Below are 26437 nucleotides of genomic sequence, written 5' to 3' on the forward strand. Positions count from 1 at the left end.
GTTTAAGGGATTTTTTGTGTGTTGTGTGACACATTAAATACATGCAAAGGGCTTAAAGGGCCTTTTCTGTTTTCAAAGCCACTACTGTACGAATTTTTAAAAAACAATGATTACCCAAAAGGGACCAGAGAAGTTTTGACAACCCATGAACCTTCCCTCAGCACAGCTGATTTGCATATAGTATAGCTAAGAGGTGTATTTGACCCAAGCATTTACAATTAACCTTTAACTTATCGTATATAAAGGAAAGCTTTATTTTCATTTCAGTGATTTTGTTGCACTGTAATTCCAAGAAACACCAATTAGCTATCAAATGCTGACAACTTGCACTTAGCACTGATTAGGGCTAGATATGAACTATAAACCTATCACATTACTGTAGTGCAACAGCTCATTACCAGTCTAGCTTTCCTAGCTAATCTTTTCTACTAATTTTTATTTAGGGACCTACTGGCCAGCTCATCTGAAAATTATATGCTAATGATCCGCAAAGAATTGAGAGCTCTAAATGGTAACATGGGAGAAAAAATAATTCAGTTTGATCTCTTTATGTTATGATAGATGCCATTTAATCTATTAGGACAGCAGAACATATCATTCCATTCCAGACCCAGCAAATGAAAACAGGAAAGGGTGAATGCTTCACACATCTTGTCTCTTCCATAATGTAAAAGAGCATCATATATAGTATGAGAAAATATTTAGAAGCACAGTGACTCAGACAGCAGTCAGACACCATTTCCTGTGGGTCTCCTGCAACAGGGGCTTACCAAGGATTGCTGCTAGGAGAGGGGACCTGCCACACACAGGGTCACAGCATTGTCCACTGTGTCTTGTGGAGAGTGTCAGGCATCCTGGGGTGCCTGCTGCCAGTTAAGCCTCCTGAACATTTAACATGGGAGGCAGGGATTATTATTATCAGGAATTATGATTCTGCCTACCTCCTTCTCCCCCCTCCCCCCGCCTGAGATTATTGAAGTGCTTGGAAAACTAAAGATACTCCAGCAGTGGCAATGACTGCTTCACAGTTCACAGAGTTCTGCTTGCCAGAATCAAAGTTATTTCTGAGATACACTGGAGATGCAGAAAGAAAAGAACACCATGTTTCATAATGTTACCACTTGTTAATGAGAAGAAAACATTATAGATGGAAAGACGTAGGTAGCATCAGGTATGAAGAGGTGTCTGATCTGTACTCTGTTCCTGGGATACAAAAGTCCTATATTGAATAACTAATATTAAAAAATTGAGAGCAATGACAGAAATAGCTGAAAATAAGAACATGATCACATTTAGGGGTTATCTCATTTCCTGCAGTCCCACTGGGCTGGAGTTTCTTTTCTGAAGACCGTGATATTCACCCAACAATACCAATATTGTTTCCTGTGCTCACTGTTTCCAACACTGAATGAGTCAAAAATAGACATGATCACACATTGTTGCCTAAACCCCCCAAATTATGTCTCTAAAACAACCGCTCAAACACATCCATTAGTGGTCTGTACTCGTGCAATTCAAAACTTGGAAAAAGGCAGAGCACATTATGTTGAGCGTGTTCTCAACACTCATCTAGCCCTGACCTCAAGACAATAGGCCTTCAATATGCCAAAAACTGGACTTTTTTTTTCCTAAATATGGCAGTAGAGTTTATTTTCTTCCTGTTGAGGAAGGAGCAAGAATCCCTTATGACTGCCCTTCTTGGAACCTGCACAGCAAGAAGAGTGAAGATCTGCCACTCTGCCCAAATTTTTAAGTCTCCCAAAAGAATATTCAGTGCATAAATATGCAAAGGTTTTCAAATGTAACTGCCAGAAATGTTTCAATATGAGCATAATCAGACCACAGGGTTAGGAGATGTTCCTTCACTATAATAAAGGAGCCAGAAGGAAAAAAGCACTGTACAGACAGGCCTATTGCATACTATGAGGTTAACCAAGGAGAATTTACTCACACATTCAGGTATTGCAAAGTGCAGTGAAAGATCATATGAGCAGCCTATAACTTACAATGCCATCATAGAATACTTAACTCTTTGTTAGATAAGTCTCTCTGTATTTATTTATTTCATGAATACCAATGTCAATACCAATGACAATAATCATTGGTAACATTTTTTAGTTGGCTTCTGGTGAAATGAAGACGCATTTTCAAATTATGGAGTCTTAAAAAGGAGCTTATATGAAGTTTCAGTTAGTGGCATAATTAATGGATAATATACAGAGAAGACTACAGAATTCATTAGCTAATATGAACTACAGATTAGATATTAGTAGGAAACATTTGGTATTTTTTATTTCTGAGAGATTATTAAAGTGAAATAATACACTGGTAACACTTATATCCATATGAATATGAACACAAAATTATTAAGAAAGTTATGTTTGTTCTGGATTGAAGTATAGTTCCAATAGAGAGAAAATATAGTGTTTAATGCATTAAATAGATGAGTAATTGCTGGCCAAAATGACTCTCACATACCCACACTGCTACTGTTAGAGTTGAATATTAGCTTACTGTAATTTCATACACAGCCTGCAACATTTTTTATTCATAGACAACAGCTAAATGTTGCCGGTTTAAAAGATCTGGTGTTACTCTCTTCAGTTGTTCTCTGCTTTTCCATGGGAGGAATATGCTTAGGAACAGCAATTTTCCCTATGATTAGCTATCAGCTGTTAGTGTGATGTTCAAATTCCTTAAAAGAATCAGGTATTGCTCCACAGAGAAGCACTGTTGATGGATGGAACCTGGCCAATGGAATTAAAAATTTATTTATACTGTCTTATGCATGGGTGTGATATAATAGTGTTTCCAGAGGAACTATGAATTTTCTTGGGAGGATGAAAAAAGCCATTCCCATTTTCAGAGTACACCTAACATATGAGGTTGTGATACCACCAGAGACCAGGTGAGCTGTGCTACAGTGGCACAGAAGCATTATGTCTCTGCCTGGACTATCCCTGACCCTGCTGGGAAGAAGGTGGCAGTCCCTGGGAACAGGAACATTCAGATTCACAGCAGCCAGAGGCTTCCTGCAAACAACATCCTCATCACCATGAGGCTCCCTGCACTGAGATGGGTGTGAAGAGAACAGACACAGCACCTGCAAATGGACACACAGGACTTTACACACTTGATTTTTACATACACATAGATGATTCCAGGCAAAGGAGCTCACAAAGGACTGTGTCCTGGTTTCAGCCCTGACAGACTGCAATCATGAGTAGCACAAAACCAATAAAAGCCACTGATTATAATGCCACTGCACAGCACATAGCCATCCAAAATGGCAACAGTTGCCTAACAAAAGAACAGAAATTCTGGTACCAAATTAACAGTCTTATTTTGTACTCTATATGATACAAAGATTTGAAAAATTACCAAAGCATACCCTCACTTTTTCTGTAAAACCCACTCCACAGTAAGCAGCCTCAACATTAGCTGAAAAATAACAGGATTATTTCACAAATCTCACTGGAGCAGTGTTTCATTAGGTACCATAAGGTTTTCTTTCATAAGTATTTCCAGAGTCAAATCTTATTCATGTTTGATCCCTCATCAGCCCCTTCTCCCACCATAGTTTATAAATCTAAACTACTCTAACTGCAGCAGTTACTCCCAGTTTCCTGTGACATGAGAACTGTCCTCCATCACACCAGTAATGTCCAAACACAGGAGAGATGTCAGGATTCAAGAGCTGCATGTTGGTACGATCCGACCAAGAACACAGAGCTCCTAGAACTCTCTCTCCCTGTCCAAAAAAGTGCAGCTATTTCTCCAACACCATGCCTTTGAAAACATTTTTGTTTGTTATGCATACATGCCAGCTGGGTAGCAGATCTGGATACTGCATCTAATTCCAGTCTGCCTGCATAGGCACGTCACTTAAAAACGTTTCACTCGGAGTCTGTGAAAACTGCTGTTTGCAAGAGAGAAGGAGCACAGTCTAGGAACACAAATGATGCTGCTACTCTGTTTATAACTCCTAGGAGATTCAGGTTGCACTTGCACAGAGGTGATGAGGTGCTTTTAACAGCTCACCTTGTACAGGCCCCCCCTCCTTCGCTCTCTGCTGCCTCTGACTGAGCGATGTCTGTCTGTACCAGCACCCAAAACTGCCACCACCACTCTCTGCAACCACCTGTACCAAAGGGAGCCACAAGGGCTGGAATTTCTGACCGTGTGGACACACATTTGATTTTCAAAGAGGGGGAGGCTTTGTTTCTGACCAAGAACATGAACTACAGAATAGGGAGAAAACAATTTAGTAAATTCCGCCATCCCTTAAAAAAAAAAACCTACAGGAAAATACTTTTAAATTGTAGCAACTTTAAATACAGCATGTAGGACAGTTTTTCTGATGGGATGATAAGGCAAAACAAAGCTAAAAGACAATACAGCTGAAACAGTTAAGTCTGCTGCCTGATATTAATTTTACTGAGTCTTGTCAGATATTGCCAGAAAGCATATCACCTGGATGGCACTTATAAAAAATTTTTTAAAAACAAAAATAATCTAACAAGTTCATCCTGCAGCACAAAAGAGGTAATTTTCTTATTTCAGAAGACTGTTCTAACCAGACTGCTTAAATCTAAAAAGTCAATGCATACTTTAAAAAATCCACTTCACATCTGTTCATTGTGTATAGACCTGGAGGCAATCACCAGCCAAAACTTTGATCATCCTGCAGAATCTGGTATCTGAAGAGCACAAGAGGATTATTTCCATTGCTTTACTCTCAAATGTGTTATGAAAATAAGAACTTCAATAAAAAAAACATCTTGCAGTTGTAATGCCACTCAAATACTCTTGAAGCAGTAAGGCCAACTGGCTGAAGTATCCTCCCTTACAACCACACAATTCTCTTAAAAGCTTCTAGGGCCTGTCACTCCATTGAGAGGGTGATGTCTAAACAGAGTCCAAGAAAAGAAAGAGTTTGAAGAAAAAATGTTCAACTATTTCCCCAGAAAATGTAAGCAAAGGTTATGTTTATTCTCACGTTAAAGTTACAAATATTATTTATATATACTGAAGAGGAAAATAAAATAGTCATGCTTGTGCCACTTCAGCAGTCTCAAATCCCCATTTGTGTGGCAAGTTTCTGTATAAATCTCTTGAGCTTCAAATTCATGGTCACAAACCCATTTGCAACTAATCAATAGATGATTGTACTTTTGCAATTTTCACATTCACCAATTCCATCAATTATGTCCCTTGCAACTCCAAACAAACTCAGAATTAGTAACACTTAACCACATGCTGCCTCTTTCAACAAATAAGCTGTTAATCATCAAATACAGAACATGAAATATCCCTTAGCAAGGATTTGAGGATTATCTCATCTAATTAGATATAAGCATGTTTTCTAATCTGTGGGTTTAAGCCAAATCCCAATAAAAAGATTTCCATTGATTTACATAGAGTTTTGTATCAAGCACTGAGAGAACTTGATTATGCAATTCAAAGAGAAAGATACCTTAAAAAATGTGTAACTAAATGATGAGGGGAAAAAGTTGTTAATTGAGCTAAATCATTAGGCACAGTAAGGGACTGGACAGCCCATATCCCTGTTCAGGTAGGGTCTCAAGACACACACCACTGAGACTTTCTGGATTTCTCTAACATCATGAAAGTGGAACAAACCATCCAACCACTGTTTTTCAGGCTGCTAAAAGCAGATTTGATTCTAGTAAATGCACTAGAACACATTTTATTATTTATTTATATTGCTGCCAGCCATCCACAGACACTTGACAAGCAAGGACAAAGAAAATTTAGCAAAAGGAAGTGCAGCTATTTAAAATTGTCAAAGATTTGGACTCAGAACACTGCATTGAAATTGCATAAGCCTAGCCCTTAACCCATTTTCAACAGTTTATTATGTAACTGTTAATGGATATTTGTTAGTTACAATTTTATTTTGATTTTAAATTATTCTACCAACTAAGTTCCCTTCAGCTCTTGAGTAGTTATTCCGCTAACAGAGACCCCTGTTAGCATGCTTTGAAGTTTATATTCCTCCACATAATTACTTAAAAATAAGAAATCATTCTGCCACTTTGTCTCGCTAGAAACAATTCTCTCCTCCTGTGTGTATTCACATCTTTGAAACACTACAGAGTAGTTGTCATCTCATCTCTCAGAGGCTTCCTTTTCCCTACAAGCTATGAAGTTCTATTTCTGTCACAGTGTTCTTCCAGGTGAGTAACCCTTTCATTTCAGACCATTCATAATTCTTATTGCTTCTCTTTTAAATTCTCTGCAGTCTGCAACCTTTTCGTAGCAATGAGATGCAGGACTCCAAACAAGCTGCTATATACTGGCAGATAAATAGAAAAGCTATTTTCTTTGGTCTACTGCAGGGCAATGTCTTTTTGCTCTGAGTCACACTGGTTTTGTACAAGCAAAGAAGAATCAAAATGGAAATGAAATTTAATTTAACACATCACATCCATATGCAACTATTCATGAAACTGGAGATAACCAAAAATGTGAAATAAGTCTAATAAAAATTATTACATGCTTTTTGATAATTTGCTGCATTGTTCAAGAGGTAGTTATTCCAGGGATATGACTATTTAAAAATTGTTCAATTATACATGAAATGAATTATCACCACATTTCCATGAGGGAAAATGTATTAATGTTCAATTGAGCCTGAACCAGTGGTAGAACAGGTGAGAATAAACTGCTGGATACCCTGACTGAAGGTTCAAAATGGCATTTTAATGAATTAAGTACGGATTAATTTTTGTATGAAATTACCACAATGGCCTATTTGGGTTCCACTCAAGCTATATTTCAGGAATAACTGCACGCTACTGGATTGCTTGTTCATTACCAGCCACGTCTGTGCTGGCCCAGGACCAAAGTAGTGTCCTTCTGTGATGCAGCTATCTGCTGCTCATAGGAATGGCTATTTAAATGCAATTAGCAATTGCTGTTAAGTCTGACTATAAACCACAGCACTTCCCTTCTCATTTCATTTTGCAGTCCATCATTATTTGCTGGGTACAGTATCCATAAAGTACTAATTTGCCGAGTGGTTCAAAGAGCATTCAGAGAGATACTTCACGAGGCCTGATTCTTCCCACTTGAATGCTTGTGCAGAGTGGAGTTTGTCAGCTGAGGTTTGCTGTAAAACTGGTGCAACAGGAGTTCAGGCTCAGTGAATGCAAACACAGCCACTTACACCCATTACACATGTTCACAGACACCACAGCTCCAGCTCCTGTCACACTGCTGCACCGGCAGGACTGGGTTGAAAACCCAAAGCTGGGGAATGGCAGCTCCACTGCAGCTTTTCTTTTGAGGATTTTGTCTACTGTCTCTCATTAAGCTGATGATGAAGCACAATGCTGTAAGATGTGTGCAGATAAAGGTCAAATCTGCACTATCAGCTGTACAAACTATCCTACAATGAAGTGCATCATTGGTGAACACTACAACAGTAATTATTACTGGAGCATTCAAACCCATCATCTGTATGCTCCTGAGCTGCTGATTAAATTATTCTAATAAAATGCAATAAGTTTTCCTACATTCACAAACTCTGCATCCCTAATTCCACTTATTTTATGTAGTACCCTGGAATAAAGAAGGAAATTGCTCAAAATTCAACCTAGCAAACTGTCAAATACAGAATCGCCCCAAAGGTGAACATAATTGCCAGATGCTCAAAGTCCTCATTTTATGCATGCTGACAGAGTTTCATTGCTCTTGCAGGCAACTACATTGCACTTGCCAGTGACAAAGGGCATGCACCTAAGGCCAGGTCCTCCACTGGTATAAGGTGGCATTGCTCCAGCAGCTTCACTGTCTGCTAGCCAAGGTTCTAGTCCACATGACCTGGCTGAAAACATCAAGGAAAAATTCTTTTCTTCATGAGAAGACGTTTTTGATAGCTAATTAGGAACTATTTCACATTCAACAAAATGTCCATTGACCACTCTCGTTCAATTGCATCATTCAGGGGTATTTCTTAGGCTTATTTCTCTTTTTAAATAGGCTCATTTCTTCTTCTTGTTTGCTTCCCAGTTCCTCTCTGTGGACTGTTGTCTCCTCTACACATAATTCAGGGTCTCTTGGAGCTTTCCCATTGATTTCAGGCCATTTCCCAGCCCTGTGACTCTGTTTCATCTGTCTCTCATGTCCTCATTCCCCCCTCCCCCCCTTCTTTTGCTCTCACATTTCCCCAAGTAAAACAGCAAAACAGTTTTTCATCTTCTTCTAGTATATTCAATGTTAAATTAACACAGAAAGATCAACAGTTCTGAAGGGCACATCAGTTTTTTTTCTGAGCCTATGATCTTTGTTCCATATTCTCATTGAGGAGGTGCAAAAGACAAGGAACAGAAGACATAGATGAAGTGGAAAGTAAAAATGATTCAAATTTCTTAATAAAAACCAAAACAAAAAAAAAATCCTAGTTTCAGGTCCTGATGAAGTAGCCATAAATAGATTGCTCATTTGACATAGTTCAAATGTGTCATTACATTCTTAGATGTCGTAAGCAGACATGATTGTGTAAATCCAACAAAGCTAGGACTTAATACAAGCTCAGAAAAAAAAGTAAAATCTCCCTAATACTACTTATTGTCCAAGAAAATCCTAACATACTCCTGAAAATGCTAACATCTTCTCTGAGAAAAATAATGTAACTCATGCTAAAAATGCAAAGGCGAGGCATATAAACAAAAGATCCCTGGCATTTCAGTTATTCTCATACACAGATTTTTACAAAGATGAAAGAATTTCAGATAGATACATACATCTAACTAAGGAAAGAAACTGAGGTACTGGATCCATCCAAACCCCATTTTCATTTTTTCCATTAACTAACAATTTAAAAAGAAAATATCTGATATACAGCTCATTCTTTAAACTGGTATACCACAACACTATAATCCAACACTTTCCCTTTTCTTTCTACTTAAAAGCAATAATATTCTACAGTTGATCAAAAAACCCCTCACATTCTGAATGCCATTAGGACTATTTATGCAAGCCATTAACTCTAAAGAAAGGGGAAAAACAGGGTAACAGTCCTAGCAATAGTGAAAAAGTATATAGTGCTTTTTGTCAACTCTGAATGCCCTTTACAAATCCTATTTGAGTTTTTTCTAATTCAGTTTTATAAATGTGAAATAAACACTTGAATAAATTATTTTGCAAAGGTCATGCAGAAAGAAGAAATGGATTAACCCATGCTTTAAGCACCAGATTAGATCTTAAAACATGGTGGCTCTGCCATGAAGCCTCTTGTGCAACCTTGCATCAGTCACTTAATATAATTTTGTTTTCTGCATATGGGATCGAATAAAGCAATACCAGCATGCAAGATCTGGGAGGAAATGCAACCATATGACAGAGAAGCAGAAGTGCCAAGAATAAAATTCATGCTTTTAACTCACACCCATCTATTTTACAGACAAGACTCATGCCTTGGATAAGCATAAGCATCTAGTTCAAAATATAGGATGCCTCTAGAAACACACCTCTAGCACATTAGGATAGCACATTAAGAGAGAAGCCTATTAAATAAAACAAGCAACAATTTCTGGAAGAGAAATTCATACAGCCTTGCACTTTTCTAAACAGTTTTCTCACATTCTCACAGTCATTAAAATGCATAAAACTGATTATTTCCAAAACAGCATTACCATGAATTATCACCACCCATGTTGCCTAGCAACTGGAGTAATTTTTGAATAGTGAGCTATATAAACCAGTATCTGGAGTTTGTGCAAATGGGTGTTCATTTGAGGGTTTAAAACACATTCATCTTGGAAATCAGAGGCAGATAATGCAGCACTAACATAAAACTGAAATACTCCTAAAAACATAAACTGGCACTAACAATTACTGCATCTTAGCAAAACCTTCCTGTAGCAGATCTAAGCACAACCATATTTGTTTAGGCCAGGAACTGACTCCCTTGCTCTTCCTTGAGCTTGCAAGTGCCCCTTTCCAATTTTTTTTGAAGATATTTGACATTCCCATGGAGAAAATAATTCTTCCCAGTTTTCTGAAGGATTTGTTCATTCCTCAAGAGCAAAGGATACTGGTGACATAAAATGGCAATGTATTTAAGTCAAGTAAAAATTCTATTTTTATATATTACACTGAGCTGGAAGAAATCAGTGATTCATATCATGACAGAACAAGGTGCTTACTAAGGTTCAAAATAGGTCTGGAATAGTAACAATAATAGTGACACTGAGAGATTAAAGGTACATATATGAAATATACAAACTCTCAGAAATCATGGCCTGGTCACTCATTAGCTGCAAGTATTTGCCCAGTGTAGGGATTCCTCAGACCAATGTGAAATTTGGCTTGAATATAAGACAAGAACTCCCATATTGTTTGATGTCTCAGAATTTCTACATTACTTTCCTACAGATTCAGAAAAGAAGTTCCTGCTAAAACTAGCCTAAACCTTTGTTACTGTTCCCAAAACACGAGTGTATGGGGGCTCTTCCCAAGGGAGAATGATTCCAACTGGATGGTTTCCAAGGCTTAGCTTTATGGGTAAAAATTAAAGAAAAGCAACATGTGCTGAAAAACGGCATGTGTTTCTCACAGAGAGTGCAGGTGGAGAGGAAAATTCATCCCTGGCACAAACACAGAGACCACTGAAGGCAATGCAGTGGCATCTGCTTACACCAGCTATGAAACTGAACAAGCTATTCCCTACAACTACTACCTGTGGAGATAAAGCTGGATACAAAACTGAGGCAAAGAGCCTGCAGCCTCTCAGAGTTTAGAGTACCAAATTTTTGCAGTACGAGAAAGACTGTGCATTGTGAGTTTCCAGGTTCCCAGGAAGCCATGCAGTGCCTACTGACAGGCTGCCATAAAATACTTAATGGCTGTTTAATAGCTCAGATACAGAGAAGATGCTCCATTTTGTCTGCTGCTCTGTGAAATTTACTGAGACCACACACAATGTGCAGAGCCGTCACATAAGAAAAAGCTTCCATTGTTTTCCTTGGGTCCGACTCAAAAAAAGGCTGTTAACAATAATAGAATTTTATACTTAACAGTGAAAGAGAACACCCCCTAGAGAAAGGGAATTACCCCAGTTAAAAAGGTTTGTCACTGCTCTAAACAAGAGGTGCCACTGAACACATATCAGTGTCTCCATCTGTGGGGTACTGAGCCTCTCCTACAATGCAGCACACACACACCCAGATCCCCCTTCCTCTCACCTCCACTGAGGAGCAGGACACATCTCTACTGCTGGATCACTGAGCTCGTAGTGTCTGTGCTCCTCCAGCCATCCTGCTTCTTATTTCCATTGCTCAGGAATAGACCACATTCAGGAAAAAATGTTTTCTGGATTCTTCTCAGCAAGAAGAAGAAAAGGCTTGCTCCAAAACATGCCAGCTATATTTTTCAAATTATATTTTGAAAGTCATCTTAGAAATAGGACATTGACACTGATTTACAGATGACCAACCACTTCTCTACACTCTATAGAACCTTCTTATAGGAAGAATTCTTATTGGAGTGAACTAAAGAGAGGATTGTGGCCTGAAGAGAGCTTTGATCTTTCAGCAGTACAGACATTGATGAGAAAATATGCTGACATCTCTGACTGTGCAGGCTCAGAAGTGCAACAGCTGGGAGTCAGAGGAAAAAGAGATTGAACACACAGCAATCAGAAGATTTGTTTGGTAATGCTTTTCTCCTGGTCAGTCATTGCCAGGAAAGACAATTGTTGTATTTGGTAACTATTCTTTGTATGTCTAGTTCTAGCCTAACGAGCATTACTAATGTTATATCTTTTGCATTCCTACCAGTGACCTTCTCTTCAATCCATAAAATCTAACAGGAAGGAAGACAGGTTTTTATAAGCATTGCCTGAGTAAGACTTTGTGAAGTGCAGAATTCAAGCTATTTTCATGCTATGGCAAGGTGCATGATTCACAAAACATTTAATGAATATTTATACATATAAATTTGGTTAGCCATTAACTGAATTCCAGTCTGATTGAGCTCCAGGAATGGGAATATTTCCAGAAAGCATGGTTTAAGTCCAGACTACCAAATAATTTTTTGAAACTAAATATTGGAAAATAAACACATTTATGACCAATATCATTTCATTTTTACTTGCCAAAATGAAGACAAAAACAAAGAAGCAATCTTGAATGAACATGTGTAAATAATCATGTTTGCAGCCTTTTAAATGCTAAAATGGGTAAAATGCATGGACTGAAATATTGCTCTGTGGATGACTTGGATGATTCTTCATCTCATCCTATTGTTCCTAACTCCTGATACACCTGTTCTTCATGAATGGTGACATTCATTGGCAGTGTGATTACAAGATGCTACTGGAAGCCATTCCCATTATGCTAGTTGCTACTCCCTAGGCTCTAGGCTAGAGAAAAGCAGCACCACCCACAAAATCAGAAACTTCTCAACAGGAAGGCAGTGAGACTCCCTGGGCTGGGAGATGAATCCAAGCTTCCTCTCAGACCTGCACACATGACACACAGGGAGAGGCAGTGATGATGGGAAATGAGTACAAGGAATACCCTCTAGGTGAGCAATTCCTTTTGTTTCCCAAAAGCCACCTGCAGCAGCAAAGGCCACAGGTTTACTGTGGCAAATAGGGCCTACTTTTTTTGTACATGTAGTGCTGACACTGAGATTGAAACCACGCAAAAAACTCCCACAAAGCAGCCTTAGATCACAGAAAGAATCTCATGACAAACATGCATGCTCATTGTGACATAATATTTCCAGAAGTAAATTCCATACAATGGACAGCAAGATAATTTTCTCTACAGTGCTGCATTATGGCAGCAATGTTCCTCTCCTTGCAACAAATATGAAACACTCTCACGTGCTTTGAAACATTAAAAAAATCTTTGAACAGCCACAGAAAACAAAACCTTAATGTGTTGAACTTCAAACCTTAAGATCTTTCAGCCACCTGGGTACTATTTCAGCAGGCTTCTTCCTTTGAAACCTATTTGTCAAACAGTGTAGCTACCAGGGGTAAGGTCAGGCAGGTGTCACTGAACCTCAGGCAGCTTTTGCCCTGGCTCAAGAGAGCTGCACTGACCCCAGCAGACTGTTTTTCCTCCTTAGCCAAACCTGCCCCAGGCCCAGACAGACCAGCTGCTTTCAAGCAGCCTCTCATTAGGCACAGCCCAGAGCAGCACTTACTTGTATGGGATGTGTTTGCTTCCATTGACGAGGGCGAGGATGACGTTGCCCAGCGCTGGCAAGGAGAGGCAGAGGCCGGAGCTTCCCTCGCGGTTTTTGCTGAGCACTTTCACACAGCTGCCCAGGTCAATAAGGTGCAAGCGGCTGCGACCTCCAGACACTGCCAGAAACAAAAACAGACAGTTAGTGTGGGCCTCCACAAGCAGCTTCCCAGGGAAGCAAAAGACTCCCCACGACTTGGGAAGAGGAAACAACCCAGGAGCCTTGCCCAGTTCCTGTTGGCAGGCATGGCTGTAGGGGTCCTGCTAACACGCTGTCAGCCTTTATGGCTGTACATTGCTGTGCACTGCTCTCTACTGCTTACAAATTCCTGAGAACTCACTCGCTCCTGCAGGCTTAACTCTGTGAGAGCCACCAATGTGACCATATTATTTTAAATATAACTCTATTAGCCCCTACCTGAGTTCACTGTTTCTGTCTCTGTCACTACTGTTTCTCTGTCTGGAAAACCACAGACTAGGAATTCCTGCTTAGTAAGCAAGGATACTTCTCTTATTTTTCCCATCCTGAATACTGTATCTTAAGAAGATGTTCAACTTTTCTTCAATATACACTTTCACTGTATCATTTTTGCTAAGAAAAGTTTGCCAAGACAGGGGTGATGGATTATGAAGTAGCACCTCCATTCTAAGAACAGTTACTGTGGAACCAGCAATAGATCCTTACGGTTTTTTTCTAGTTTACTCTGCATCAACACACCACTTCCAGAGTGAAAAGCTTCTACCATTGAAACACCAAGATTAATAGACATTTGCACTCTTTAAAAGCCTGTGGTTCCTTATGAATCCAGGATGGGAACGATGCAGATTTCAGAGAATTACTTCTAGCACTCTACTATCTCAAGATGATTTCCTAGGTGAGTTTTAGAATCTGATCTTGAACCACTCCTCCTCATTCCCAAGAATGAGTTTAGAAGCAGTCTGTAAGAAAACGCAGATTTATCTCTAGGATCTTAACTCAATAGATACAGAACAGAACAGAATCACTGTGTTGGAAGAGAGAGATAATAGCAATATATGAGGACAGAAACACACCTTAAACAGCAGCAGAAATACTTTCACATCTGAGTTTACCTCTATGCAAGTTAATCCACAGCCATTTCAACACAGGATCTCAACTTGCACATTTGGTAAGAAAAAAGAGAGATGAACTTAAACACGAGACCTCCTATGGGATTTGTGATTAATATTCCATAAATGTATCCAGTATCTCTGTCAATGATTGTTAAAATACAATGACTTCTGTTGCTTTGAAGTCCTGTTGGTTTTTCGGTTCTATCAGGTGTTAGAGCTGAACTAACACTGGACTTCTACGTATTCCCCTCACCAAAACATATACACAGACACTTTGGGCTCCTGTACTCACTGCAGAAAATTAGGCTGCCTTGGGGAACCAGTAAGGCACATGCACCTCTGAACTGATCATGGAGGACCTATGTCTCCCCTCTAAAGTCCTAAAAACCCTTAAAGAGTCCCTGAGTCCTCTAACATTGCTATTCTCAGAAGGCTGGAATTTCTTACTTGAGTGTCTCCCAATCATTTACTTAGAAAAACTAAGAAATGTATTTAGTTGCTACTGCAAGTGACTGTAGGTGACTTTACTGAATCATATATAATAAATATTTCTGTTGCTAAGATTACCAGATGTCAGGGAAACAAAAGAAAATGGAAAAAATCACTACCTTTCAAAAGCTGTCATATTGCTTCCACATATACTCCTATTATACAACTTGAGGAAATCCAGAGTAAGATAATTTACTGGCTGTTTCTTTCTTATTTAATTTACATGTCGAAGTAATATTTTTGAGATTGTAGATCCACTTGATTACTCTGAAAATGAAGTTGTTAGAAAAGGTGTCCACTAATGTGCCTGGCTACTATAGAGAAAAAAAGTTGAACTTCCTAACACTTGTATTTTTTCTGTGGACACAGAGACTTTGCAGAGCTGACAGCTGAAAAATGACAGTGATCCAGTTCTGCCACAATGTCATTTATTTCAAGGGTGCTAAGCCTGCTTCATGACATTTCTGGTAATGAATCTAACAAGGAGGTAAGTACAGTACCAATGCCTTATTCTAACAGTCATTTTTTACCAAAATCACACGTTAGCCAGCCCTTTAATCTCTTATCCTTTAGAAGCTGGGTTTCTTTTTTATCCCCTTTCTTCCTATCCTTTTTTTAATCCTGTTACTGGAATCTATATATCTCTAGTATCTTCATGTTTTTTTTCTGAGAAGTCCTTCATTACAGCAGGAGACAGTGATAATCACTAGGCGCCCTTTCTGAGCAGCTGGAATTCCCCCTCATTCAATTATCAGTGGGATCTGACCCTGCCTAGCTTGTAAGGCCACTCAGATATGGGAACTTGAAGACAGGAGTATGGTATGGCCACGAGACAAAGATATAACTTGAAGCAGTGGGCAAAGCATGCTGTACTCTAATCGAACAGGGTCATGTCTTCTTTTTCTGAAATTATAGCCACAAGAAAATTATATTTTCCCTTTTATTAATGGTATTTGAAAGTAGTGGGAAAGGACTGTATGTGTGCATCTACTTTCATGTAGGAATAAATAAGGAGCATTAAATAATTGCAATAATTATTCTCTCAAAATTTTATTCCTATAAACCAGTCTGTTTGAGCATTCACTGTCTTCCCTTACACCACAGGGTGGTTAATTAATAAACCTTTAGTTAATTGAGATTTCTGACTGCCAATTCCACAGGGATTATTACTTAAATACATGCAAGCTGCATTTCCATTTAGAACAACTTTCTGTTTCTTTCTCCTGTAAGTACAGTCAATGCAAATTTTCTTCATTTAAACATTAATACTGCAGTGGTGAACACCCACTACACATCATGCCTTGCAATCTATTCCTTATTACCAATAACCTATGCAGAGCCAGGAGCTGAAACATATGCTGTTTCTGCAGAATTGCTTAAGCACATGAATTTAAAAAAGCAGATGTCTCTGGTGTCTCTCAAACAAACATTTTGCTCTGTTAAAAAAAAAAAAAAAAAAATTAAAAAAAAGAATTTTAATGTCAGAGTTTTCGTTTTCAGCGGTGGTGCTTCCTGCGTTATACAAATCTTTTATCATTGGAATTTACTTACAGAAATCTCTCTCTGTATATCTTCAGTCATAAAAAAATTGGGAGACTTGAAACAGAAGACAAATATAATAAAATAATATAAATGGTGTGATAAAAAAGCTTTTAAAATTATAGAAACATGAAAGTAGACATGGAAGCACCTATTCCTCATTTAAAAGTGGCATATGGAAATAGAGACACGCCAGTGAAAGCATACATGGCAAAGAGAGGGAACAAGCCTATCTGAAAAATCCAGATCCTTTACAAAGAACCACGAGAGTCCTTTGTGCATGCATACTTGGGCCAGCAACTAAAACAGCATGAATCTCCAAGAAAGGGTGTAGTTTATGGGTTGTCAACATCAGCTTCCCAGTTTATGGATTGCCAGCATCACCTTCCACACACACTGCCCGATTTAGGTGCCAAAGAGGAACAGTTAACATAAGGGTGGCAGGGAATTCCAGTCACCGCAATATTTTAATCCATGACCTCAATGCTATCTGTAAAGATAATAACAAAGGCCAATTTGAAAAACACCTTTTTTTTTCAGATACAGAGGCCCACACAGGGCTGAGAACTGGTGTCTCCACAAGAGCAACTAAAGTGACAAGTGATGGCAATAATGGCCTCTTCACCAGGCACGGGACCGCCTGCTTGCATGCACGGCCCCACTCCTCACCGAATGGAGGACTCTGCTGATTTTCCCCACTAAAGAACACTGTCTGGAGGCCCAGTTCCAGACAGGCTGGAAGGGGACGGAGAGGAGGAGCGAGAGGACAGCTTACTTCCGCCCTTGCCGCTCTTCTCCATGCGGTACTGGTAGATGTGCAGCGTGAAGAGCATGTGGGAGTTGCGGTGCTCCTCCTCGGCGCAGTCCCGCTGGCTGCTGCGGCGCGAGGCAATGGCGGCGTCCAGGAAGAAGGCGGCCTTCTCCGCCGTGGGGGCGCGCAGCTCGCTCTGGTTCTGGAGCTGCAGTCAACCCAGGGAGACATGGCTGAGAATTCCATAAACACACATAAACACCGCCAGACAACTTCCTGCAACCAACGCACGGTGGGGATACACTGCTTTCCACTGGGACCACAAAGGAGGAGGTGCCCGTGGAATGAGACCCTCCCGACACTGGCAGTGACAGTAGCACGCCCTCCAGGAGCCCTCATGGCTGAAAGTGAGGAAAAAATTGTGGAAGACACATCAATCCCAAACCCAACAGCTGGCAGAAACAGCGGCATGTTAACCTTCAGAAAGTGCTAGAAGGAAACAGCCCACAGGTAAATCTCCATAATAACAGGACTGAAGCTTGTGTTCTGCCCCATAGCATACGAGGAGCAGCCTGGAAGAGAAGTCTTTTCCTTGCCCCTTCACATCAGAAGTTTATTATGCACCTGCTCAAGCCAGGCAACCCATTAAATGGAACAAGGCAGGTAATGTACAAAAATTCATATTTGCTGGACTTCAATTCCTGTCACCAGCCTGCTCTTAACTCCCCTAAGTGACAGACAGCATAGGAGGACAGATATTATTAACCCCTCCTAATATTAGGAATGCATGTATGTTTCATGGCACCTAAGACTAGTTTGTCTGAGCAAGGGACACATGACTCTGCAATCTGATGGCATTCCTTTTGGCACTACACAGAACTGGCCCACAGGATAGATTTGTCTGGTATGCCATAAAAACAGCAATGAACTTCCTGTTCAGGGGGTTTGTTCCCCTGCTGTATAATATAGCTGACACTTAAGTTCTCCAAGACTGTACTTCTGTTTTCTCTTTGCGACCATTAATCAGCCTGAGGAGGGACAAGATGAGGCTGTGCATAGGATTCGGTGACACTGCTGAAGGCTGTGCTCTCTCAGGAAAGATGGAAAAGGAACAGGAAGGAGTTAACAAGGCCAGCAGAAGGCAGGCCAGTTTGTGGGCTGATCTCACTAATGTAAGCAACGAGAAAATGTGCATACTTGGAAAGGTCCAGTGACAGACAGTATGACATATGGTGATCACTCATTTGCTATACACACTGCTGATTCTGCATATCTGTATGGCTATAATATAATATCCTCCCTTCATCTGAGGATTTGGGGAATTCAGGTGTATGACACAAGACTCCAGAATGTCTTGTAAGCATACATAAAAAGGCTTCTTTCCTTGCAACTTAATTCATTCTTTCACACTGCAGAAATGCACAGGTATCTCATGGAGCTACCTCTTCTTCGCTGATCTAAAATAATTCATTTTGCATATATCTGTACTGTTTATCTATATGAAAATAAGCTACCACAATGGAATATTTCTTATTATTGCTATTGTGCTAAAATACCTTAGTAAAGAATTAAGCTCTTAGGAGATGCTGGGTTGTGACACAGTTATGTAACACATGCAACACATATAGAAATTCTTAACTGAGCCATCCATCACCCCAACGGGAATTGTGCAGACCCAAGTCTCTCATATTTATTAGACTGCACCAGTTACTGGATGCAAGGGAATGAGATCTCTTGTGATACAGTAAGTATTTCATAAAACACTGAAGTCTGGAGTTAAGTGAAAATGAGAACCATAATTGCTATTTAAAATCAAAACACAACTTTATAATTCCTAGGAAGAATGCAAAAGAATGGAAAATATGACCTAAATATGCCTAAAAACCTTAACCCACAAGGAGATAAGACACAAAATTTATTACTTGCTGTTTAAAATCTCACAGATCATGACTCATGTGGATGTGAGTCATGATCTCTAGATGCTTGCAGCTGGATATAGGGTACATCACCCTGTAGGTCTGTTCCCTTCTCCCTCCATTCCCCATCCTGGAATACACAGGGCTCTGCAGGTTCTTAACAGAAGCAGCCTTTGCATTTCAGGTTGCCACAATGTTTTCAAGCTCCATCACCTTCTTCTGCTCCCTCTTCATCTACTCATACAAAAAGCAATTTACTCCCTCACAAAGAGCAAAATGAAAGAATAGGTCCCTTTTCTCCTCAAACCAAGAGAAGGGGGAAAAATAGGTCTGCTGAGAATTTCTCATAGCTACACAAAAAATAGATGAGCCAGTTACTCATTCCTGCTAAAACTCTGAACCTGAGTTTTTCTTGACTTGCCCAGCTCAGGAATTTACTTCTTGACAGCAATTAATAAGTAGCAATTAATGCTCCCTACAACACTGCTAATGCAAATGCCATAAATAATGTCATTTATAAAGAAATAAACAGCCATATTAATGGCCTACAGCAATTTGTGCAGTACTATAAATATTTTAGCTTGCTGTTTTACAAAAGAGAAATCACACTTTTGTTTCTTTTTTTTTTCCTTAAGAATGAGGAATTTTTGCTTGCACTGAATGTTTTCATGTTTTATTGCAAACACAAGCTCTTGCTCAATATCAGTTATACTAGAGGTACAAATATTTAGGCCAAGAGAGCAGATGGCCCTGCAGCTGCAGGTCATAAAGTTCCTGCATGTTTTAAAGTAAACACTTTCAAGTCTATAAACTCTATGCTCTTGGTTCTTGAAATTGAACCATCTCAAATAGGTCCAGAAAAAAACCCAGAAAAGTCATGTTACTTGTTTCAGTGTAAAATTAATCTCGGATTCACCTGCATGCCACAAATGGGGTCTTCACAAAGGTAGACACCTGGGGACTGGCCATCTTGCAGGCTGCCTGTAGCCACGTCTGACAGCAAGTCTCTCAGATTTTCTTCTTTCCCCCACACCTCCACTGCAGAAATCCGGACTGAGAAGCGTGCTCCTGTCTTCTCTTTGCGTTCATTAATCAACTTGAATAGCCACGAGATGGCACAAGGAATTATTCCAAGATTTTGCATGGAATCATCCTTCCCAATCATGGTGTATGACTTCCCTGTCAGGAATGGGAGGATGAAGAAAATAAAACATCACATAATTTCCAGGACTTTGACAGCCTTCTGCCAAGAGAGATTATTCTGGACACCTTCATGAAAACAACTTCACTACAACAAGAACAGTCAGCAATGGGAAAATACAGGCAAGTAGACAAACTGGACACAGAAAATACAGATGAAATCTTGAGCTTCTTTAAAAAATCATTTCCTCATGCATCCCCTTGACATATCCCATTCCCAAGGCAGGGTGCTGCAGGCCCCCACCTGCAATGCTGCATTCTCTAATGTGGCTGAATCATGGAGGGAATTGAGTAGAGCAGGAGGGCCATGGTCTCAAAAAACCTCTACTTTGAATACTGTAAGTGTGGTATTCTTTCAATACCATTTTATTTCAAATAACCAGATTGTATTTTAAATGCTGGAGTTGAGATTGACATAAACCTGGTCTCAGAATCACACAGATGTAACTTAATTCAGAAAAAAAAAAAAACAAAACCAAAACAAACCAGGTATATGTGAGCACTTGGTGAAGAAGTGGATCCACAACAAACAATATTTCTGGGTAAAAACCATCCCCTGGTTAGGTATTTTTTAACTCTCCAATTATAGCTCTGGCTTCTCTTTGCTGTAAAAGCTTGGTGATTAAGAACACACACAGAGTACTTTCTTAAACTGCTTTAGTGTCACTACATATAATGCTTTTAGATAAGTTTCCTAAAGCTCCTAAATTTATAAGCCAAATGATAAAGGGATACATCTTTTCAGGCAAGTACTTGTGGCTTCTTTACCTTGTCCAATTTCTTATATTGAACCTATGTGGAAGAAGATCAGTGGAAAAAATACTTCTATGCACATCTGTGTCAAGGTCTGGGTATATCCATGGTTTATGGAATGGTGGTGGTGCAGTTAACAAAGCAACTGCAGAGACTCAACTTGTGCTTCAGCAAAACCCCAGCTAGGATATCTCTCTAAAGGATGTGCAGCACTTGTGAGAGCCTGTTATGTGGTGGCTTCCTTTTCCACCTCATTTGCAATCTTGTGCTTGGCAGGTCACAGTGGGGTTAAATATCTAAGAGCTCATCCTAGCGTCTCTCTTGCCTGGTCCAGAGGTGCCTTCTGGTGTAACTGGAACACCAGCCAACCATTCATTGTACCAGACTTGGCTGCATTGCAGCATTCAGTGCTCTCCAGGCTTTGTTGCCTATAATTTGGGACAATCATGGCCTGATCTTCTTTACCACCTGCGAAACTGAATTATCCTTTTACGTTAGATGTGTACACCTGTGGTTCTTTGAGACAGTCAAGAATGGAGATCATTGCACACACGCAATAAACCCCTCTTCATTCCAGAGACAATACTTCCAAAATTAGATAAACATGAACAAAATGTATGATTACTCTCAAAATCTAGTTATTTCAAAATAATAGTGTGATAATGATGATGATTCTCCCTTTTACTGTCCTTCCATGAATACCTGAAATGCTACATAAGCATGTCCAAAATGTTGATTTTGATCCATCAGTAACATTCAGTTAACCATTAGAATAATATTTGTTGGAGACACAGTAAGAAGAGGTCAGTAATGAGTGAATTGTCTAATCAGAGAATAGAGTATAAATCAAACTATCTGCCTAGTCACACTCCATAAGTGTGTTATCACAAACATCAAGTACCTGAGTGAATACTCATAGTACACAGCTTGATAAAAGTAGCATTTGGGCAAACCCCCACCAACACAAATCACATCTGGAAAACTGCAGATCATTGTTGGATCATTCATTAATGACTGAAGACAATGCAAGATGGAATTGCTATAATATTTAAGGGCTAAAATGAAGCAATAATTCAAAGGTAACTTCTGTTCCAAAGAGCATGCTGTCCAACATTTACACAATAAGCAAAGCGAATAAATGTGTAAGCAAGAGGTGAAGGTGCAGAACAAGATCATGCACAGATACTTTCAAATACAATTAATATACACAGACAAATTAATTACTAGCAATCCTGGGTTAAAAATATTCATTTTACAGCTTGAGTAGAGAAATTTAGCAATACCAACCAAGCTTGGCATGACCAAAGCAGAACACGCAGCCATCTGCCCCATTGACCACAGACTGGATCACCTCAGCCACAGTCCCAGCACATACTTCAGCCTGTCAGAGGTATTGGGGAATACAAAGAAAAAAAAGAAAGAATAAAAAAAACAGGAAAGAAAGAAAACAAAAGCATGAACAATAATAACAAAAATCATTAATTTCACTGGAAAGTGGTAGTAATGTCGTTCCTGCTTGAGATACCACAATGAAGTATCAAAAATCTAATCCTGCTTGTCTTGTTCATGCAACCTGTACTGTTGATGGGAATTAAACACATGTTCATCAAACCAGAGTCTAATAAAGACAAGAAACCTGAATATATTCTCATGAATAAAGACTTGTGGATTAAAATCCCCATCTTCTTAATACAAACTGTACAATTGAACACTGCAAAAAAAAATCCTTGATCCCTTAGTTAATAGAGGACTGCATTAGAGAACTGTAGTACTGATCACATCTCTGTAAACACCAAACAGTAATATTTTATATTACAGAGTAACTTGTTGATACTGAGGGTTTTCCTATTAGGCACCATTTAGCACATTTACTGAATGTATAGTGTTAGGAGAAATATTTACAGTAAAGAATAAAGAAAGCACACCATTATTCAGCTAAAATGTAATAAATAGAATTCAACATGGTGATCATGGCAGACCAAATTCAGCCCTGGTAGAAGTCCACTGAAAGCACTACTGCTGCAGCAGAAATCAATTTGGCTGTGGTGCACGCTGCTGCTTCGATAACTCTTGGGATCATACAGGGCCTACCTGAGATGCATCTTGAGGGAAAACTGCATCAAAAGCAAACATCTTGGGAGGAACCTGGCTGCCCCTTTTCTGGAAAGCATTCTGACCTCCACAGGCCAGTGGGTCGTACAGGGTGATTTGCTTCTTGCGGGGGTCAACTTTTAAGAAAGAGCTGGACTCAGACGTGTCTCTGGCAAGGGTGGAAGAAATGCGCACCATGACTTTGACCTGGCAGCAAACACACAAAGAGATGAGCACGTTTCATTAGTCTGTTGATTGCTCTACAACCCGTATGTTGCATGAATTTTCCAACTACACTTGACCACCAAACCATATTTGCTTGTTGCAGCTAGTGTCTCAGTGGAAGTCAGTGAACACGCAGAAAGTGCTAGGCAGAATTTGTCCTAAACTACAAAGTGAATGAAGCCAGAACTCTCAATCTGTTTCAACAAGCACCTTGTGTATTGAGAGCTACACTGCACATTGTGGTGTTTTAGTGTCGATGCTACTCAAGTACAATGAGGAAGTATTACATCATCTTGTCTTACTCTCAATATAAATTGAAAATTAACCGTACCCTGGTGGCCCAATTAAGAAAGCTGAAAGATATTCTAGACTGCTAAGCTTTCAGAACTGCTGTGGTTTCTGCGAAACAGCCTGATCAATAAAAGCCCATAAAAGCCAGGTCTATAATTTACACCTTTACAATTCTAATTCAAATGCAAAGATGAAGTGCACAGTTCTGAGTGTCATAATCAAAGAGCTGTGAAAAGAGTCTCATTTTAATGGTCAGATTTTGAAACTACCATCAAGGGAGTGAATGCAATAAGCGATAAAAGATTTGTTAAAACATGTTAGCTCACAACTCATTAAATAGCTACATAATAAGATGTTATTCCTGAGACAAAAATAAATCTTCATAGATTTAATGAGGTTATGCTGTATCCTTAGCTGAGTAGGTAAGCAATATAAGCAATACATATGTAAGTAAAACTGATGACAATCAATCTAGCCTTGGTTGTCCCCATAAATTCACCACCTGCAGGCATGTGAGCTCCTGACTTTAGAGGGTGAACATCACCTCTCTGACAATTCTAGTCACACCTGCACACACTTTCTCCTAGAGCAGATTGGCTTTCACACCAACTAGACAGAACTTTTATGCTAATGCTCCTTAATTGTGTGCCACTTCTATCAAACCCACCCGGGTTTGGGATGCAAGTGACAACAAAGGGTCATGTCAGCACAGAGTGGGAGCACATCTGGAGCTGGAATGGCAGATGCATTCCAGGAGGAGGTTGCAGCCCCAGAAGTTGGGCTGCAGCTCCTGTTGGTCTCCTGAGACTGGTGCTCTTTCTATGTAAGTCTCATTTCATGCTGGCCCAAGCTCACCCCACATGCAGATAAATCAGCTGGTTTGAGAAGTAAAATCTGGGAAAAATTATTTTTGACACAACTTTGAAGACAACAGAATGAGACCAGAGATTAACTGGTATTATTCAGCATTTCTGTGATGTCTTCTCTGAATGTCAAACTAGTAAATTGACTCCAGTATTTTTACCTGGCCAAACAAGTTATTAAATTATGAAGTGGTCACAAATCTGCTCACACAATTTCAGTTTTACACAGTTATCTAAGGAAGAGAGGAAAAATACTGCTTGGGTAGGAATGTATTCTGCTCCTGCTCAGCTGAGCTGCTTATGAAACCTAACCTCTAACTGTAAAAAGCCACCTCTAATGTCTTGCCAAAGGCATTCTTCTGGACCCAACCCTAAGCAGAGCTGACTTTTTCTGAGGACAACAGCAGCCAACACACCCAGTTAGTCCACATGAACTGGGCAAGGTCTGTTTATTCCAGCCCTAGGTCTCCTGGAAGATCGGAAGGGAAGCACTGGTCAAGTTAGCAGGGAAGGAAGGGAGTACAATTATAAATCCATGGAGAGCAAGAAAACAAAGAGCAGAATCAATCTTGTACTGTTTTCCTATTTTCAACTTCATATGCCTTTGGCTTTCTTCTACTGTGTCCCACATTTTCAAGTAGACACCAATATCACAAGAATTAGACTTCATATGCCTTTGGCTTTCTTCTACTGTGTCCCACATTTTCAAGTAGACACCAATATCACAAGAATTAGACTAATCTGGTGGAAAACAAAATAAATGCTATTCTTCATCTGCTCTAAATAAAATACTTGCTTGCTTTAGGAAGCTCTTTCCCTATAAGTTTATGTGTATTTTTGGCTGCTGTGAAACCATGTCCCTAGATCCTTGATCTTTGTGTGCAAAAGAGAGTTAAATGAATACTCTGGGCTAAGTTTTTTTGGGTTTTGGAGAATGGACAGTGTGTGAAATTTAACAACCTTTCATATACAGGCAGTCTAAGCATTTTTTCTGTCCTCAAACTGTATGGACATGCAGTTTTAACAGGAGCTATACCAGCTTTGTTATGGTCTAATATCACTGGTATGGGTCTGGATTTAAACCTGTTCACACAAAATCAGATTAATACCTGCCACTTCTTACTGAAGTAATACTGCAAATCCTCCTAACTTCTAACAGCTATAGTGATGGAAGCTAAGGCTCCTCTTTCCCAAGAGTAAAATATCAATTCAACTGAAATCCAAAAAATTTACTAGCATCAGATAAACTGAATGAGCCTCTATAAAAAAAAAATTTTAAAGAAGTGCTCAATTCAGAAGCCCTAGGAACTGTCAAACAGAACATATTGCTCCTCAACACTGCCGAATATAGACATTTCTCAAGAAAAATACTGATATTGCCATGAAACTTTGTACTTCCTGTGCTTTGGGGATTTTGGTTTTGAGACCTAATGCTTCACATAATCACAGAATGGCATGGGTTGGAAAAAAACCATAAGATTTTGAGTTCACCTGTTAACATTTAACAGCCAAGTCCACCACTAAGCCATGTCCCTAAGTGCCACATCTGCACAGAATCCTAGAATAGTTTAGCTTGGAAAAGACCATGTTCATATGTGCTATGGCAGAAGAATATCATATTGATTACACGTGGATATCTTCTTAGCTGGATCACTTCTTACTCATCATGAAGATGTCTGTGTGCCTTGGGACACTGTATCATAGGTAATTCTGCTCACCTTCTTTTAGATTAGCCTGCAGGAGCTGTCTCCACCTGAATCAGCTATCTGACCTCTTTGCAGGCAATAGAGAGGAACAGACATTTTCAGCACTTAATTTGCATGTTCTGTTTTATAACAGATGAACTCCACAAATACCTCTTGCTTTCTTTATAGCACCACAGGTATCTTAAAAGTCTTCCTGAGATGCAGGTGCCTATATTGTAGGCTACCTAAAGTTATTCTTTTTGCTCCAAGCATAATGAAAATGCTCTTTCTGGGCAGCACAGTGCCTGGCCCAAAT

General features: G+C 39.5%; 1 protein-coding gene across 1 annotated transcript in view; it reads right to left on the bottom strand.

The window, feature by feature from the left end:
* KIF26B (kinesin family member 26B) overlaps window positions 1-26437 on the bottom strand; it is a 264374-nt gene that overhangs the window by 35226 nt on the left and 202711 nt on the right. Inside the window, exons 6-10 of the mRNA XM_079298877.1 lie at window positions 23058-23264; window positions 22254-22347; window positions 19930-20192; window positions 17122-17305; window positions 13186-13345 (exon numbers count right to left, since the gene is read on the bottom strand). Coding sequence (XP_079155003.1) covers window positions 13186-13345; window positions 17122-17305; window positions 19930-20192; window positions 22254-22347; window positions 23058-23264 — 908 coding nt within the window. The remainder of the gene's footprint in view (window positions 1-13185; window positions 13346-17121; window positions 17306-19929; window positions 20193-22253; window positions 22348-23057; window positions 23265-26437) is intronic.

This window comes from Erithacus rubecula (genome assembly GCF_903797595.1).
Source record: "Erithacus rubecula genome assembly, chromosome: 2".
NCBI classification, from domain to species: Eukaryota; Metazoa; Chordata; class Aves; order Passeriformes; family Muscicapidae; genus Erithacus; species Erithacus rubecula.